The 16,600-nt window shown below is 34.2% G+C and overlaps 1 protein-coding gene across 1 annotated transcript in view; it reads right to left on the bottom strand.

Moving 5' to 3' along the window:
• LRP1B (LDL receptor related protein 1B) overlaps positions 1–16,600 on the bottom strand; it is a 1,706,338-nt gene that overhangs the window by 49,889 nt on the left and 1,639,849 nt on the right. The window contains exon 85 of the mRNA XM_070423500.1: positions 2,581–2,755. Within this exon, the coding sequence (XP_070279601.1) occupies positions 2,581–2,755 (175 nt within the window). The remainder of the gene's footprint in view (positions 1–2,580; positions 2,756–16,600) is intronic.

Below are 16,600 nucleotides of genomic sequence, written 5' to 3'. Positions count from 1 at the left end.
TTTTTTTTTTTTGAATTCTCAATTGAAGACATAAATTTGTACATATTTCAAATTAAAAACACAAATTATCCAAATCATTATAATGCATCAGAGTACAGTTCATTTTTTTAAAAACTTCAGCTGAGCATATTTTTTCATTGATTTTTAAAGAGAGGGGAAGAGATAGGGAAAGACAGAGAGAAATATCAATGTGAGAGAAACATATAGATTGATTGTGTCCTGAATACACCCCAACCAGGGCCTGGGCCAGGGAGGAGCCCGCAACCGAGGTACTTGTCCTTGACCAGAATGGAACCTGAGACCCTTGGTCCATAGGCCGATGCTCTATTCACTGAGTCAAACTGGCTAGGGCTAGTTCACATTTCTAATGCTAGTTTTTAATCATAATTTTGTTTATTACAGACATATGTCTCACACACATGCACAGTTTGTGATATATCATTTCCCAAAAGTTAATTAATAGTTATCCTGTAGATGAAAATAATACCATAGTAATCAACATCAAAGGCATTGTGTAGACTACTAAACATTATGATAAAATCTCTTCATCAACATTTACTTAGATTTACAGAGGAGAAAAAAAAAATTCAATTAGCTCCATGTTATCTCTATGCTCATTATACTTGACAGAGTATCTATTCTAATTGACAGTTCATAGGCTACACATTAGAAACACACCTATTAGGCATCACAAACATAGATAGCAGCTGGAATTTTCCTACTTAAAAGATTTACGTTAACTCGTTTGTGCTTCTGTTTTAGTATCAGTTCTTTACATCTGAAACAAATTCCAATATCACTGTAAACTTCATTCACTGCTAAGATAAAGCATATCCTAGAAATGAAAACAAACCTGTCTAATAATTTCAGCGTACCCGGAGTCCTGTTTGGCATGTACATTTTATGGTCTATCTAATAAATCAAGTGTTAAACTCCTACTTTTAAACTTCCACTATCTACTCATTGTTACCAACTATTATTTACCTATTTTTACATATATTTTTCTGAAAAAGATATTTTAAGAGTCAGGAGCTATATGTTGAACCTCAATAGCCTACTCGAGTTATAAGGCTCATGTGTTTAGGTCGGCAGAGTCAAGTTCCCTGTAGAGCAGGCAGCACTGATGCCCTAGAGTCCTGCACTCCCTTCCTCTCATGGAACTTCCCCACATAACGGAGACAGAACATGTGACTCTGTCTGAGATTTTCTAAGGTAAACTGAGGGGGAACCTGCCTCACAGCCTGCCGTAGGTGAGGGCCATGGTTCCCTGCGAGGATGAAATGGGTTGTGAATAGGACTCTACAGCGCATTCCTGAGATGGTGCCCTGGACAGGAAGAAAGACATACGCCACTAATTGAACTAGAGCTCTGGCAGGCTAAAAGTCTCCTCACAAAGAACTGACGGGCCTAATAAGTAAACACGATTTTGGCAGTTTATATGAAAATGCATTTTGCTTTTATGTACTTACCAAAGGCACATATTTGTAATTAGTCATATTTTCAATTACTTTACTTTAAAGAAAAAATAAGGTACTTTCACAAGAACCAATTAGAGCGTTTGCGTAAATGACATTCATGATGATAACACAAATCATATTTAGAGTAAATTCTAAAATGAGAGTAAATAAAAGAGAAAAATGTTGATGCTGTAGGTAATAAAATTTTATGGGGCCTTGTTTGGCAGAGCACCGTAACTCAGGGCTGGCGCCCTCGCACAGCTGTGGCGGCAGGAGCTGTGGCAGGAACACTCACGGCCTGCTTTTCCGTCTCATATCATCATTTATTAGCTCCTAAGCAAGGCAAGTGGCAGAGTCCAGTGCTTTATAAGTTCTTCTTTTAAAAGGTTGTTGAAAGAGGTTTGGAGTGAGGATTGACCTCTGACCTCAGTGGCATAAACTCGTTTCATGAAGAGACTGAATGACATTACCCTTTAGCTGTGATAATCTGTTTTCCATTCACTTGACCTTGAAGCCAAAGGGCAAAAGATAATGTAACCAAAGTATAACTCGGACATTTTTGTTTTAGTTGCTCCCCAGGAAACATTATTCTTTTTCCTTATTTTTATGTTCAAAGTAAAAAAAACAACAAACAAAACAAAACTACAACAACAACAAAAACCCCACTTAACGTTTGTTTCCATTAGACAGGTCCTTTGCTTCTTCCCCAAAAGGATCGTTTTGTGACAACAGAGAGCCAATACTCACTGTAGAGAATAATAATGAAACAATTAAAAGCCTGAGCTATCCTAATTTAGGAATATTACATATAGCTTTCTGAAGGTATGTTGCATTTTACTATTTCTTGCTTACTATTATAAATATTCTATATAGGGAATGATCTGACCATATCATTACATGATTAATATTCATGTTCACACGATGTGCATAACAGGTGTTGAATAATTTGGATTTAATTTAAATGAACTGAACTTTATCTTCAGCAAAAAAAAACCCACAAAAACACAAGGATGCAATAGTCACCATATTTTAGAATAAAAAGAATTTACATTGTTTTTACAGTTTTTTGCTGGACTGCTAAACCCTTTGAAAATACTTTAATAATTAATTGATGTCCACTTACTTGCAAGATATATCATCACTGTCTTTATTTATAACACAGTGCCCGCCGTGGCATCTTATACATTTGTCAACCTCACATTTCGGTCCTTCATAGCGTGTTGGACAGACACAGTCAACGCTTCCGTCATTCCCAATAGTACAGGATTCAGAATTCACACAGTAGTGGTGACACACATCTACGAAGAATGCGCAACAGAAAAATAAAATTATATTACAAGATATTTTTCTTCAGTCGCAATAAATGTTTCTATTTCATTTAATATTAAAAGTCAGTTGATCAATATGTAGATTAATTTAACAAATCAGCTTGTAATAACATGGAACTAAAAATTTCTAACAATGCTATTGATTTGATTCCTCTCTTTGCCTGAGTTGGGAATCATTTCAGCTGGCTAAGGGGAAATGGGTTATATGGATATAATGCTAGCTGACAAACCCTTTGGTTTCTGATTTTTAAAGTTTAAGTCAACAGGTTCCTTAGCTTTCCTTCTGGGGAGCAATATTAGTATTCTTCTGAAATGAGCAGAAATGCTCAAGTTTTCTTAGATGTACCACTTTTCATCCAGAGAACAGGGTGGTGAATGGTGAATAGGGGACTCCTCCCTCTGCACCAGGCCTTGGTGTGATGGAGAGAAGCCCCCTGGACACGTGCCAGAGCAGGCCCAGTACTTTCTAAGACCTGGGCAGGTGGGAAGACAATAGGAGTGCCTCTGATGAAATGCCAAGGGAAAGTGGCCTGGGAAACTGGCTGGTCCATCATGAATGGGAAAGGACAGCATTACGTCTAGTCTATTGTCCCCTCCCAGGTGAGAACATAACCTGCCCATCAGGCAGAGGGAAAGCCGCCCTGGAGTCTGAGCTCTTTGCTTTGAAAGAAGTTCCTTAGTGAGCATTACAGACAATTCCCTCAACTACAAAGGAAGACGTCCTCAAATATTTATTCCCATACCTTTTTTTTATATATACCTCCTGATCATGAGTAATAAAAACAAAGATCATTGAGTGTGATAGCCACACTAATTCTGTAATTAGACATTCAGCCTCTGTCTTTTGAAAAGCAGACATGTCTACATGTATGTTTATGAATATATTATAATTTACAACATTCGAAATGTTGACATTCACAATACAAATAATATTAAGCAAAGTAAATGATTAAATTGATACCAGAGTTTGGATTTGGAAGCAGCAATTTCCTTTTAGCTATCTAAATGTGAAGCAATGTTAAATGAGATTAGCTGAGATGAAAATCACAATTTACAAACTTTAACCTGCTCAAAGACAATTATAGTGGATGAGACAAATTAAAACATAATTTATTATTCTCATGTTTATATATTTATTTAGCCCTTTATTAAATCAGACAGAAATTAAATTTATTGACAGACTTGCTTCATATTTATGGAAATTTATTTCATGCAATCTCACGCTTTCTGTTGCATTATGCCAAGTACCCACATTGATATTCAATGCTTACAAGAGTCTATACTTAAAATGAGTTTTAGCTATACTCAAGAAGAGTTATATATTCAAAAGTGAAAGAATTGGAGATCTAAAACTTAAATCTGTTTATTTGTACACAACATGCATTCTGTTTGCGTTTAAGAAGAATGTATTAGCAACAACCTATATGATCATCTAGTACTGTCTCCAATTCATGCAAAATTCTCTAAAGAACAATCATTGGTCAGATTTCTAGATAACTCTTATTTAGAAAGAACTCTTTTAAAAGTCCCCCAGTTGCTTTACATTTCATTATTTGGTCTTGGGTCAGCTGTCTATTGGAACACAGAAGTTGCCTAATGTATCTTTCCAAATCTTCATATAATTTTCTTTATTCAGAAGTTTACAAAATGGTATTTCATCAGAATCATGTAGAGGACTTATTTGTAAGCACAGATTTCAGTGCCTTTCCTTATGTCCCACCACCGCCCACCCCTAGATTCTAATTCATAAATCTGAGATGAGGCCCAGGTGATTTCCATGGGGCAGATATTAGGGAACGAGAGTTTGGGAACTGGAGAGTGTAAGAAATGATGATATGGAGGTATATTACAGTAGCAGAGAAACTACATTCTCTAATAGTTATAAATGATTTGATTTGACTTAAATAGATTATTTCTTGACTAACTTTGTGAGACCTAATTAAATGTAATTTTAAATCTAAAATCTTGAACCTCTTTGTTTTTATTACCATATTGCTGAGAAAACCTGAGAGACGTTCTGAGGGTTGATGATTGCCCTATACTACACTATAGGAAGGAATAGTTTGCACTTGCCTATAGTGCTAAAGGGCAATGATAAAGACTTATCTACAATTCACCAATTATAAGTAATTTTTCGGCATAAATTAAATGTTTTAGAATAAGCTTTAAAAGATGAGAAAATATACACAACTCATAAGTAATTGAGGAAATAAAAATTAAAACTTTAAAAAATACCATTGCACACCCACCAACCTGACCACAAATAGCAAAAACTCTCATATATTGCTAGTGGGAACGTAAATTGGTTCAACCAATGTGAAAAAGTGTTGAAAGTATTTACTAAATGTGAACATGCCAACATCTTATGACCTAGCATTTCTACTCTTAATATATAGCCAAGAGAAAAGTAAACATATGTGCACATAAACTTGTACATAATATGCATAGCAATCTGTTTAAAACTACCCAAAACCTGAAAATAATCCAAATGTTAACACAAGAAAGATGGATAAACTATGGTTCACTCAAACAATGAAATAAACATATAGATAGATAGATTGATTGATAGAGAAATGATTGATGAAACATGAAATATGAATGAGCCACTCAAGAATAATACTGGAAGAAAAAACTGGACACAAAAATAATATACTACTTTTTATTTATATACAGTTCAAGAGGCAAAACTAATCTATGGTTTTAGAAATAAAAAAGGAGATATAATTGGGAAAAGGAAAGGGGGAGTAAATAAAAGTGGTAGACTAAAGGAAGACAGGTTAGAAGATCACATAGGTGATAGGAAACATTTTATTGGAGGGGAAGGAATAGGGAAGGGATTGAAGACAGAAGAGAGGAATGGAAGATTGAAAAGAGTGCAGCCAGACTGGACAGTAAGTGGCAGCAAGAACAAACAGTCTATGGAAAGGAAATTTATGGAAAGGAAAGCTGGTGGAACAACATGGTTGATTCTCATTTTGAACATGAGTAATTTAACCATGAGAATAACATGGAAGCGGTGGATCCATAATTGATTATTTGCTGGGGACATGCATGTATTTAATTGGATACAGGGAGCTGTAAGAACAATATATATAAGACAGGACATCAGCACTCAGAGAGCAGATGATCCAATTGAAAGGCTAAGACAAGGAAAACACAAGAAACCAAAATCAGTCTGAATAATGCCCACTATGTCAAGAACCAGCATATTTTACTACCAACAAAATCTTCCTTCTTGTGGGACATTCCATCTCATAAATTTTGAGCATTTTCTCCCTGAATAGCATAACAATTGAGATGTCCTGCATATGAAAAGAAAGAGCAATAGTGAAATGTAATGAATCTGTGCTAAGAAAGTATAAATTACCATTAAATTATATAATAACACTTTATATTCACAATATAAAAATTATTATAACCTCTATAGGATAATTACACTAAAAGTTGCATACATAGTAGCAACAAACACAATCATGTAATCTAAAGAACAACAGTGGATATGTAATTACAGAATATTCACATGGTAATTAAGTAGATGGAACTGGAGAATAAGTCAATGGCTATTTTCTGCAACAGAAATGAAGCACTTATCAAGGGAGATTACCATTGCACTCGGTCTCTCTCCGTTTCTCTCTTATTCTGTCATTTCTTTTCAAGCAGCCAGACATGCAAGGGCATACTTCCTTCATTAATCTTCAAACAGTATCTTAATAGACTGCATAAGAATATATGCATGTACGAGTATACATACAGGTTTATGAATATTCATGGAGACACAGATGTCTATAAAATCTCTGGCTGCATTTAACATTTTCCCCAAATATTTCTTTTTATTTAAAAGTAATTGCTAAGACTATTTAGCTATTAACTTATATTTGGAAATGGGCCATTCAATTGTAATCATTTGTGAAGTGTGAAATTGATTTAAAGAGAAGAAAACCAAACTAAAATAATACTACCTAAACAGGAGCTGAAGATACTCTGTACGAATAATGGGGAACCTGAAGATTCTCTAACTGGTAATGTAGAATGGTTATATAGGGGAGACTAAATTATACAACTACATGTATGTACATCAATTGTTCTACTTCAGGGAATTTTGGCCTGGCCTTAAAAGAAAAAGTTCTGTGAATTGGCTTTTAAGATTAATAATTTAAACAAGTCTTTGATTGTTTAGTACTGCACACACACACACACACACACACACACACACACGCGCGCCAATAAATAAACAGTAGAACTGATCACTTTCACAAAGAATACTAGGTAAGTTCCACAGTGCATATCCCTAGACATCCCGGAACTGAACTCCAGTTTCAGTGCAATTCATACTCCAGGCTTCACTGTTACTTAGTTGTGTGCCAGGAGGAATAGGCCCATGAATTCTGCTAATATTCTTCCTTCACGAGGTGTATGGCTGCTTTTATGTATGTATGAAATGAAGAAGAATTTCCAAGACAGTATTTTTATAAACTTTAGATGAATACTTATATCAGGGAGACATAATAAGAATAAGAAATAAACAAAAACATTGGTCAGAATATGAGGGATTTGGAGGTTAAATTTAGTCTTTTTTCTGGTTAATGGTGTCATCTCATGTGACTTGACTTATGTCTCTAAGACACCCTTTGGTCATTTTTGAACAGAGGCTGTATTACTGAATATGCTTAAGAATATATCATGACTCCCTCCTCACTCACCCATCCTCTATAATGGCTTTTATTATCACAGTGAACCGAAGTCTGATTTTAGTAGGGAAAAAAAGAGGGGGTATTGTGTGTGACATCTGTAATATTTCCACCAATAAAGATAAGTAAATAAATAAATAAACACAACAAAAGAATAAATGAGCCTAACTGTAGAAAATAAACTCTTATTTTTATTTTTTAATACTTCATACACTAGCTCAGGAAAATAATCTAGAAAGCAATTTTGAATATCTTTGGTGTTCTCTTTCCTTTCTGTATCTCTAAAACTGGCGCGCCTCCGATTTCCTAGATATCTGAGGGTCTAACGGCCAGTCAGAGTGTCTAAGGGCCCTTCAGCAGCCAGAGCACAGGCCCAGCAGAGCTGACCTGAGGCCGCCTTGACCTGCAATGTCAGAGAGTGGGAACTCAAACCAGATTCCCACGCCTCACACTTCATTTGTCACTCTCAGCCTCGCATCCCAAGCCAAGGTGATATCTGCCTCTCCAGGCACTGACATTGATTACAGCACTGGATTCTCTTTCCTGAAGGGCCCATCTAACCATCTATGTGATCTACTCATTATTATGCAGAATCAAATCTGGGTCCCTCTCACAGTGGTTCTCAACCTTCTGGCCCTTTAAATACAGTTGCTCATGTTGTGACCCAACCATAAAATTATTTTCGTTGCTACTTCATAACTGTAATGTTGCTACTGTTATGAATCGTAATGTAAATATCCGATATGCAGGATGGTCTTAGGCAACCCCTGTGAAAGGGTCGTTCGACCGCCAAAGGGGTCGCGACCCACAGGTTGAGAACTGCTGAAGAGCAATGAGACCAAGTTAACAGGCAAGATATCACAGAGTAACACAAGCCTGAAGGGTCACCATTCACTGACATCTATTTGGAAAGTTCTCTGGAAAAGTTCTAAGATTCTTAAATATGTTAATAAGAGGGATTGTGGCCATTCCTTATCTAGAGCCAGTTTTTAATCTATCTTGGTGTATGAGGCAAAAGAGATATAGCAACTTGTATACATTTGCTTAGAATTTTATGATTATTGTTCTTGAAGGTTTATATAAGGGAACAGAAAAACAATTAAGAAATGCTTGAATTTATTCTTTTTTATATTCCTCAAATGTTTTATACACCTTAGGTATTTTAATAATTAAACTTACTGTATAGTCCTAAATATATCTTCCAATTTCAGAACCAAGTTGAATAAAGTAGAAAAATACTTAATCCAGATGCTAATTAAATATTCAGTAGGGAAAGAAATGTGTGCAAATCTGTGACTAAAGCTGATAAATTTTCATCAGGAAAGCATGTCTAAGAAAATTAGCATTTTTCTAATTTACTATTAAAAATAGAAATATATCTCAAATATTTTTGTAGAGAAAACTGAAAAAAATTAAAGGAATAAAATTGATTCTGAGCAAACAGTGCCATCCCTGAGTATCCAGGTAGAAGGCAAATGTAAAATTCAGAAAGCCAAGTTTTCAAAACTCTGATTTGAGGTAGACATATGGGGTGAGATTTAAAAAGATGAGCATTTAAATTTTTAACAGGCTGCTATTTCAAAATTCATACTAAAAATGATGGCATCAATAATTTTAGTCAAAAAGTACCTTATAAAACTATCATGGCAACATTTTTTGAAAGATCAGAGAAACCTGTATAACTTTTGCGTATAAATAATGTTCGTAGTTGAGTATTTCTCTTTTTTAAAGCAATCAGCTGTAAAAGGGTTTAACAAGTAATGATTTATAATGTGGAAGTCATTTGAGATTTGTAAGCAACCTGACTTTCAGATGACAGCTAAATATGGCTTATCATATGAGGCTGACCAGATAAGTGAATAAGCATATGATGATAAAAATAAAATGAGAATGAAGCATGCATCTAGAGGTCTCTGACCATAAACAAGTCATTTACCATATTTAGGCTCCCATTTCTCTATCAAAACACTGACTCTGTGTTAAAATCCAGTTAATTTTAGCCTAATAAAATTACTAATATCAACTATATTAATAATCACTATTGTGTTAATATTCTTCACGTCCTCAAGATTGCCTTTAATAGAACCCTCGAGGCTAACAGATTTTAGGTAATCAATAAATGAAACTAAATTTTTAAAAAGACAAATCAGAGCACAAAGTAATAACTCATTTTTAGAAAACTGAATTTTTATAAAGGTATGGGAGGTGAAGAATACTGGATAGAAAGCAATCATGGAAAAGATCATCTTAGATGAGATTATCATGAAGAAAGTTATTGTCATCATGTTGTAGCCTAACTAAAGGGCTGGTAATGCCTCACTTCATTATACTGGGATAATATGAGGCCATGCTAGACAAATCCATGTAGATTCTATGCACATAATTCTCTCTCTCTCTCTCTCTCTCTCTCTCTCTCCCCTCACCTCCTTCCATCCTTATTTTCTTCCTTCTTCAATGTTACCCCAAATCTAAATGTTAAAGTAATGATTTCTGACACACTTAGATATACTTTACTTCTAGTTTTTCTTCATGTGGTACCTTGCCAAATCTATAATATATATGTATCTCTCTATATCAATATGTTGCAGACTGATCAATTGAACACATTTACTTTTAGTCAGATGCATATGAATAAGACAGATTATTGATATTATAAGCTTTTCACTTTGCTAAGACTTTTTCAATAATCCAAAGGTCATAGAGAATCAATTTAATTTTATTTGTTAGTAGCATTTAATCTTTACCATGACTACAAGTATGCACTAAATTACTATAATTAATTAATTACTATAATAAAATACTTTAATCCAAGATGTTTTTACTTAGGAATATTATTTTCTTTGAAAAAATAGTCCTTGTAAACTGTTTCAAACCTTAAGGTGATGAAATTAAGTCATTACTCTTTATTCACAATGGATACACAAATATTCTGTAGCAAAATTTTGATATAGTAACCAATGTGCTTTTGTTTCTGTAGCCCCTGACCCTTCTCTCCATTCAAACAGTAGTTAGGTTACTAGCTTACCCTGCTTTATTTTCCATCATCTAATTTCTCACCACCTAACATCTAACGTGTTTGCGTATTATTTATAAATACTGCAAGGTACCATGAGAGCAGTTTTGTTTTATTCATGACTAAATTCCAAGCCACAATGGCTGGGCATATTAGATGCTCTGTTAATATTTGTTGAATTAATGACAGCACTGCCCCTAGTAAAGCAGAGCACTTACCAAGGCAGAGAGCAGGAGTCATGCTATTGACGTTTTTATTGTAGAACCCAAAGGCAGTTATAAATGTATGTAAATGTGAGATCAGTCTAGGCTAGTTTTACCCATTCCTGAAACAACCTGAAGTGTGCCAGGATGTGTATGTTCCGATGGGGAGAGGAAAGTAGGACATGGAAGATGTAAATCAAGAGGGAAGTGAAGATGGATGCCTCTAAGTCTAGATTAAATAGCCTTTGAACATCTGGTGCCTGCATGGAATAGACGCTCAGTTACTGGGTCAATGAACCAACTACCAGACCCTCCATAGTGTCATGTGAATAAAAGATGTGACTTGCTAAATTCCCAGAAATTGGGAATTACATTGATTTAAACTAAGCTTTTCAACTTCGAATAGGTTTAAGTTTATAGTCATGGCCTAACCTGTGCATGAAATTAAACCTATTCAAGAAACTATTTTCTTCTGTGGCCTGACCTACTTACATTCCGACTCAATATAGAATTCCATTGTAAACTCATGGATCATTTCAGAAGTTATTTTTTAAAATATATTTTTATTTATTTCAGAGAAGAAGGGAGAGGGAAAGAGAGAGAGAAACATCAAGGGTGAGAAAGAATCATTGATTGGCTGCCTTCTGCACGCCCCCTATTAGGGGTCGAGCCCATAACCCAGGCATGTGCCCTTGACCAGAATCGAACCCGAGACCCTTCACTGAGCCAAGCCAGCAGGGCCAGAAGTGTATATTTCTATATACATGATCTATACATTGCATTGTGTGCTCACTGCTCAAAGTCAAATGATCTTTTGTCAATATACATTTGGCCCCATTTACCCTTTACCCTCCAACCCCCTTCCCTCTGGTAACAACCATAAGGTTGTCTGTGTCTATGAGTTTCAGTGTTATATCCCACATATGAGTGTAATCATATGATTTTTAGCTTTTTCTAATCTGATTTTCTATTTCTCAATGTGCTATACTTAAGTTGTATTTGATTTTTTTATGTCAATCCCTAATAGATAGGTTTTCCTCCTAATAGTTCATTTTCACAATTAACCATCTATGTTATGACATATTACTGGCTATCTCCTTTTTATTAAGTATTTTCTCTTTTTCAGTGTAACTTTATTTGTTGGAAAATAATGGATTTTTAAATATATTTATTTATTTAATTTAAACTTATTGTTATATATTTGCATTCATGAGAGTGAAACTGACCAAATAAATACAATTATAAATGCACTGTTTGATTTAAGCAAAGATCTGTTCTTTATTTGGTGGGTTACATAACCATAGGGTAAATTATAAATATAATCTATATTTAACCATAGGATAAATTATATATACCAGTATAATTTCCTCCTATCTTTGGTCTTTTGCTCTGAGACTCAGAGCTATTAGTTTAAGATTTGACAATTTTTTTTTCTTTACCTCTAGAGCTGATGATGACATCCTGACACTCTTGCCATTTTCATCAATTATCAGGATAAATACAAAATATTTTCTAGCCAAATATTAACTACCAAAAGAGGTTCTATTTTTTCATCAAACAGAACAATGTTTGTACTAATTAAATATTTAATAGTTAAACATGAAGGTTATCATCTCTCTCTCTCTCTCTCTGTATATATATATATATATATATATATATATATATATAACCTCTCTCTATATATATAAGAGGCTAAGTGATCGACAGGCTGACCAGCTGGTACATATGACAAGCACTGGTAATCTAAAAATAAATGTTGACTCACGCATGCGCGATATTTGTCCCCATCTGACACTGGCCTCCCATTTAAATTAATTCAAAGACAGTTTCCCATGATGCCAGCATTTGTAATGACTATTAATAAATCACAAGGACAAACTCTAGGCAGAGTAGGAATATTCCTACCTGAACCCATTTTCGGATATTGTCAGTTGCATGTTGCTTTCTCTCATGTAACATTAAAGTTGTACATACTTCATCACAAGGGAAATTAGTCAAGCACTCTGAAAGTAATTTTACTCTTAACATGGTATACAGGGAGATATTAGAATAAGTTTAATCAATTTATCAGTCATTGTTTTATCAATGTTGTTTTTGTATCATGTTTTTGTTGTTTTTATATAATGTTTTTGTTTTTTATATCATGTCTTTGTTGTTGTTATATCATGTTGTTATTTAATAATCAATTTATATATTATTTTCATATACATTTTACTAATTTTCTTTCATCTCTAACATTGCTATTATAGAGAAAGGGCGAATAGCAATATTAAAATATTTCTTCTAATTAATTTCCTTTCAATGTGCATGAATCTGTGCACTAGGCCACTAGTTAACTATTAGATAGGAATCTTATTTTCTTTCATTTAAAGCATTTGAAGATTCCTGACTCATGGCATTTTCTCAAAACATGTCAATTGACATTTCAAATCTGAATAAAGAACTGTAATTTAAAGTTACTCTTAAATTTACATTTAAATCATTTCTCTCAAAAATAATGTTGGCAGAAGCACTTAAGTAGAAACAATTTGCTTGGTTTGAGATAAGACTCAAGTAAATATTTTTGTTTAATCTGTGTGTCTGTCTTTGCATAATTTATGTACTATATTGTTTTCAAATATCCAATTCTGTAGATAATTATTTATGAACCCATTTAATTTACTTTACAGCAAGCACAGCAGAATTACAATCATGGATAGCTTCTATTCATGCCAAGCCTTGCTTTTTATTCATTTGTTTTTACTAAGGGCTTTCAACTGGGCCTGCTCAGTTTAATACAAATCCCTCTTTAGACAGTTGCTAACCATGACTTCAATGACAGGTTATTTTCTGCCTTAATAAAACAGTTTTCGAACTGTCCTTTTTTGTATATTCACTTTTCCCTAAGTTGGAAAAAGAAGGCTAAATACCCATTGGTAGTGCTAATGTGGCATAAAGTAGATCAGACCATCTAACCTTGTCATAATGTATGGTAAAGCACTGTTTCAAGACTATTGTGAGATTGGGTTATCTCAAAATCAAGTGAAGCTGGAATTTTTTTTAAAGTTGCTGCTACAATACCGGCAAGAGTAATAAAACTTTTTTAAAGATTTTTTTTTTTAGTAATACTTACTGAATTATTAAACATAATTACTAAAATCCCAAGTATAAGCTACATGACAGAGATAAAAGTTCATCCATATTTAACTTTATAAACATATCATTGGAACTTGAAACTTAATGGTGTGAAATATAATGTTATGCTTCTAAATAGAATGGAATAAAGTCCATTTCTGATCTTTGACAGGTCTTTTCTCATTCATCTCTAAGTTGCAGCTTTGACTGACTTTTAATTGTAAAATATGTGCCATTTGTTTTGTTTTATTCACCAAAAGTTATGTAGGCAAGTGTTTTCAAAGAGTTTTTATATTGATGTGTCCCCCAATACCTAAAATAATAAATAATATTCATAAGTGTTTAATATATATATTGCAACTGATTAAATTAATTTTTAGTGTATGTACTTTGAATCATATATGACAAACTATCTTTTTGAAAGATTTATTTAAGTTTCCAATAAATTCTATTTTATATAAGCACACTTTGTCTAAATCTTTTGTCTCATTGTTATTTTTATATTTTCTTTAAAAGAAGATATACAGTAAAAATAGATTTTTAATAATTCCATTTTTACTACTAGATCAAATTATCTTCAGCAATATTTTCATAATTCTGAAAATGTCTTCTCAACCATCTAGAATTAAATGATAAAATTATTACATTATCTTACCCTTAGGTCACCATTCTATATCATGGTCACATGTATTTATTTTTCTTCACACTCATTAATTCAAACACAATTCTATTTTTACACTATTTTTTTTTTTTCAAACTGAAAACACAAGCACAAAAGTTTTTCGATGAACTATTAAGTAATGATGGCCCAGAACTCTGGCACTGCCTTTTGAGAGAGATCTTGTCAGAGCACAGAAAAAAATAACTGGGCCTCAGAGGCCGAAAACAGGATCCTTCTACTTGGTTAACATTCACTCACGTACTTAATACTATCTACTAAGTCCAGGCATTGAGTTAACTCCCAAGCTTGATGAGGTATGCGAAGCACCATGGCCTGTTTCATATTCTAGTAAGATAGAGAGTCAACAACATGAATGATGATATAATACAGTGTGAAAGTGAATGACCTAGGACAAAGGGAAGTTAAGAAGACAAAGTGGGAGCATTAGCAGACATGAAGAACTCCATGTGTAAAGGGAAAGAGGTATAAACAATTAAAGGGGGTACATGTTAGAAACAATGAATGGGTTGTTTCCAAGGTTGGAAGAAAGAGCACATAGGAAGTGTGTTGTAGTAATCCAGGTGAGATGATAAGAGTCTATATGAATATAGTGCTTATCTTCTCACCAAGAGAAAAAGATTTGGGAGACACTCAGTACCTATAGCCCCAAATGCTTTATCACTCCTGGTGTGAGTGTGCTAAGAACTTCAATACGTGATACTTAATAAATAACTAGTCCTGAGTAATTTAACTTTTTTTATGTTAGGATATTTTCTTGGGGCTTTAGCTTAGTTCTAATTGGCCTTCATACTAAGCACTGAAATAATTTTATTTTATTTTTCTTTCATTATTAAAGTCATTGGGTCTCTTCTATTTGAGTCTAATATAGGCTTAATCAACTCAAATTTAAAAATTTTATTAATGACTATTTTCAATGGAGTAGGTACTTGCAACAAACAGGCTGAGCCAGTGTGCCACCTGAGCTGTAAACATTATCCTAATGAGTCTAAAAAGATGGAGTAGAAGGGGCAGAAAATATATATTTTTTTCTATCACTGTGTATGACCTCTTTGCCCTCTTTCACCTCAACTACTCCCGTATCACCACACTGTTGTCCACGTACATGAATTCTCTCTTTTTTTCTTTTTTGTTTAATTCTTTTATTCCCAATACCCCCATCACACACACACACACACACACACACACACACACACACACACACACACACACCCCAGAGCTGTCTGACTGTTCTCTATCTGTGAGTCTGCCTCTTTTTTGCTTGGTATTTCAGTTTATTCATTAAATTCCACATATGAGTGACATCCTATGGTACTTGTTTTTATCTGACTGGCTTATTTAACTTAGCATAATGTTCTCCAGGTCCATCCATTATCCGATAATAAAATATACCAGGAGAAGCCTACTTTGTAATTCAGACCCACAAGGCTACAAATTATGACTATTATGTTCTCTAACCTGGCAGATAGGAAGAATGGCTTAATCTTATTTCTTGCCATTTGTAAAGTTGGACTAATAATACTAATTTCACAGGGTTGTACGAGCATTTGTTAAACCATCATGTATCAAATAAAATGATGTATAACAGCACATATCTCTGTTACCAATAAATTATACATATTCAGTGATTGTTAATTTCCTTGCCAGACCTCCCCTGGGAAAATCAAATAGAAACAGAAAAGGTAAATTTCAAAAGATTTCCCTTCTGGGCCTTTGCGCATGCTCTTCCACTCACTCTTTCCTCTCTTCACCTGGTTAGCTTCTACTTTCTTCTGGTCTCAGCTTGGATTTCACTTCCTTCAAGAAGTCTTTCCAGCCCTAACCGGTTTGACTCAGCGGATAGAGCATCGGCCTGCGGACTGAAAGGTCCCAGGTTCTATTCCGGTCAAGGGCATGTACCTTGGTTGTGGGCACATCCCCAGTAGGAGGTGTGCAGGAGGCAGCTGATGGATGTGTCTCTCTCATCGATGTTTCTAACTCCCTATCCCTCCCCCTTCCTCTCTGTAAAAAATCAATAAAATATATTTTTTTTTTAAAAAAGAAGAAGAAGTCTTTCCAATAGGCTGCATTCTATGCTCTTTCCCGGGTACTGGTATCCTCTGTGTTTTATTAAACTGT

The sequence above is a fragment of the Myotis yumanensis genome, unplaced genomic scaffold (genome assembly GCF_028538775.1).
Source record: "Myotis yumanensis isolate MYYU_CA2020_CCGP unplaced genomic scaffold, mMyoYum1.0.hap1 SCAF_8, whole genome shotgun sequence".
NCBI lineage: Eukaryota > Metazoa > Chordata > Mammalia > Chiroptera > Vespertilionidae > Myotis > Myotis yumanensis.
Note: the sequence above shows the minus strand (reverse complement) of the source record. Positions and strands in the feature narration are given on the sequence as shown.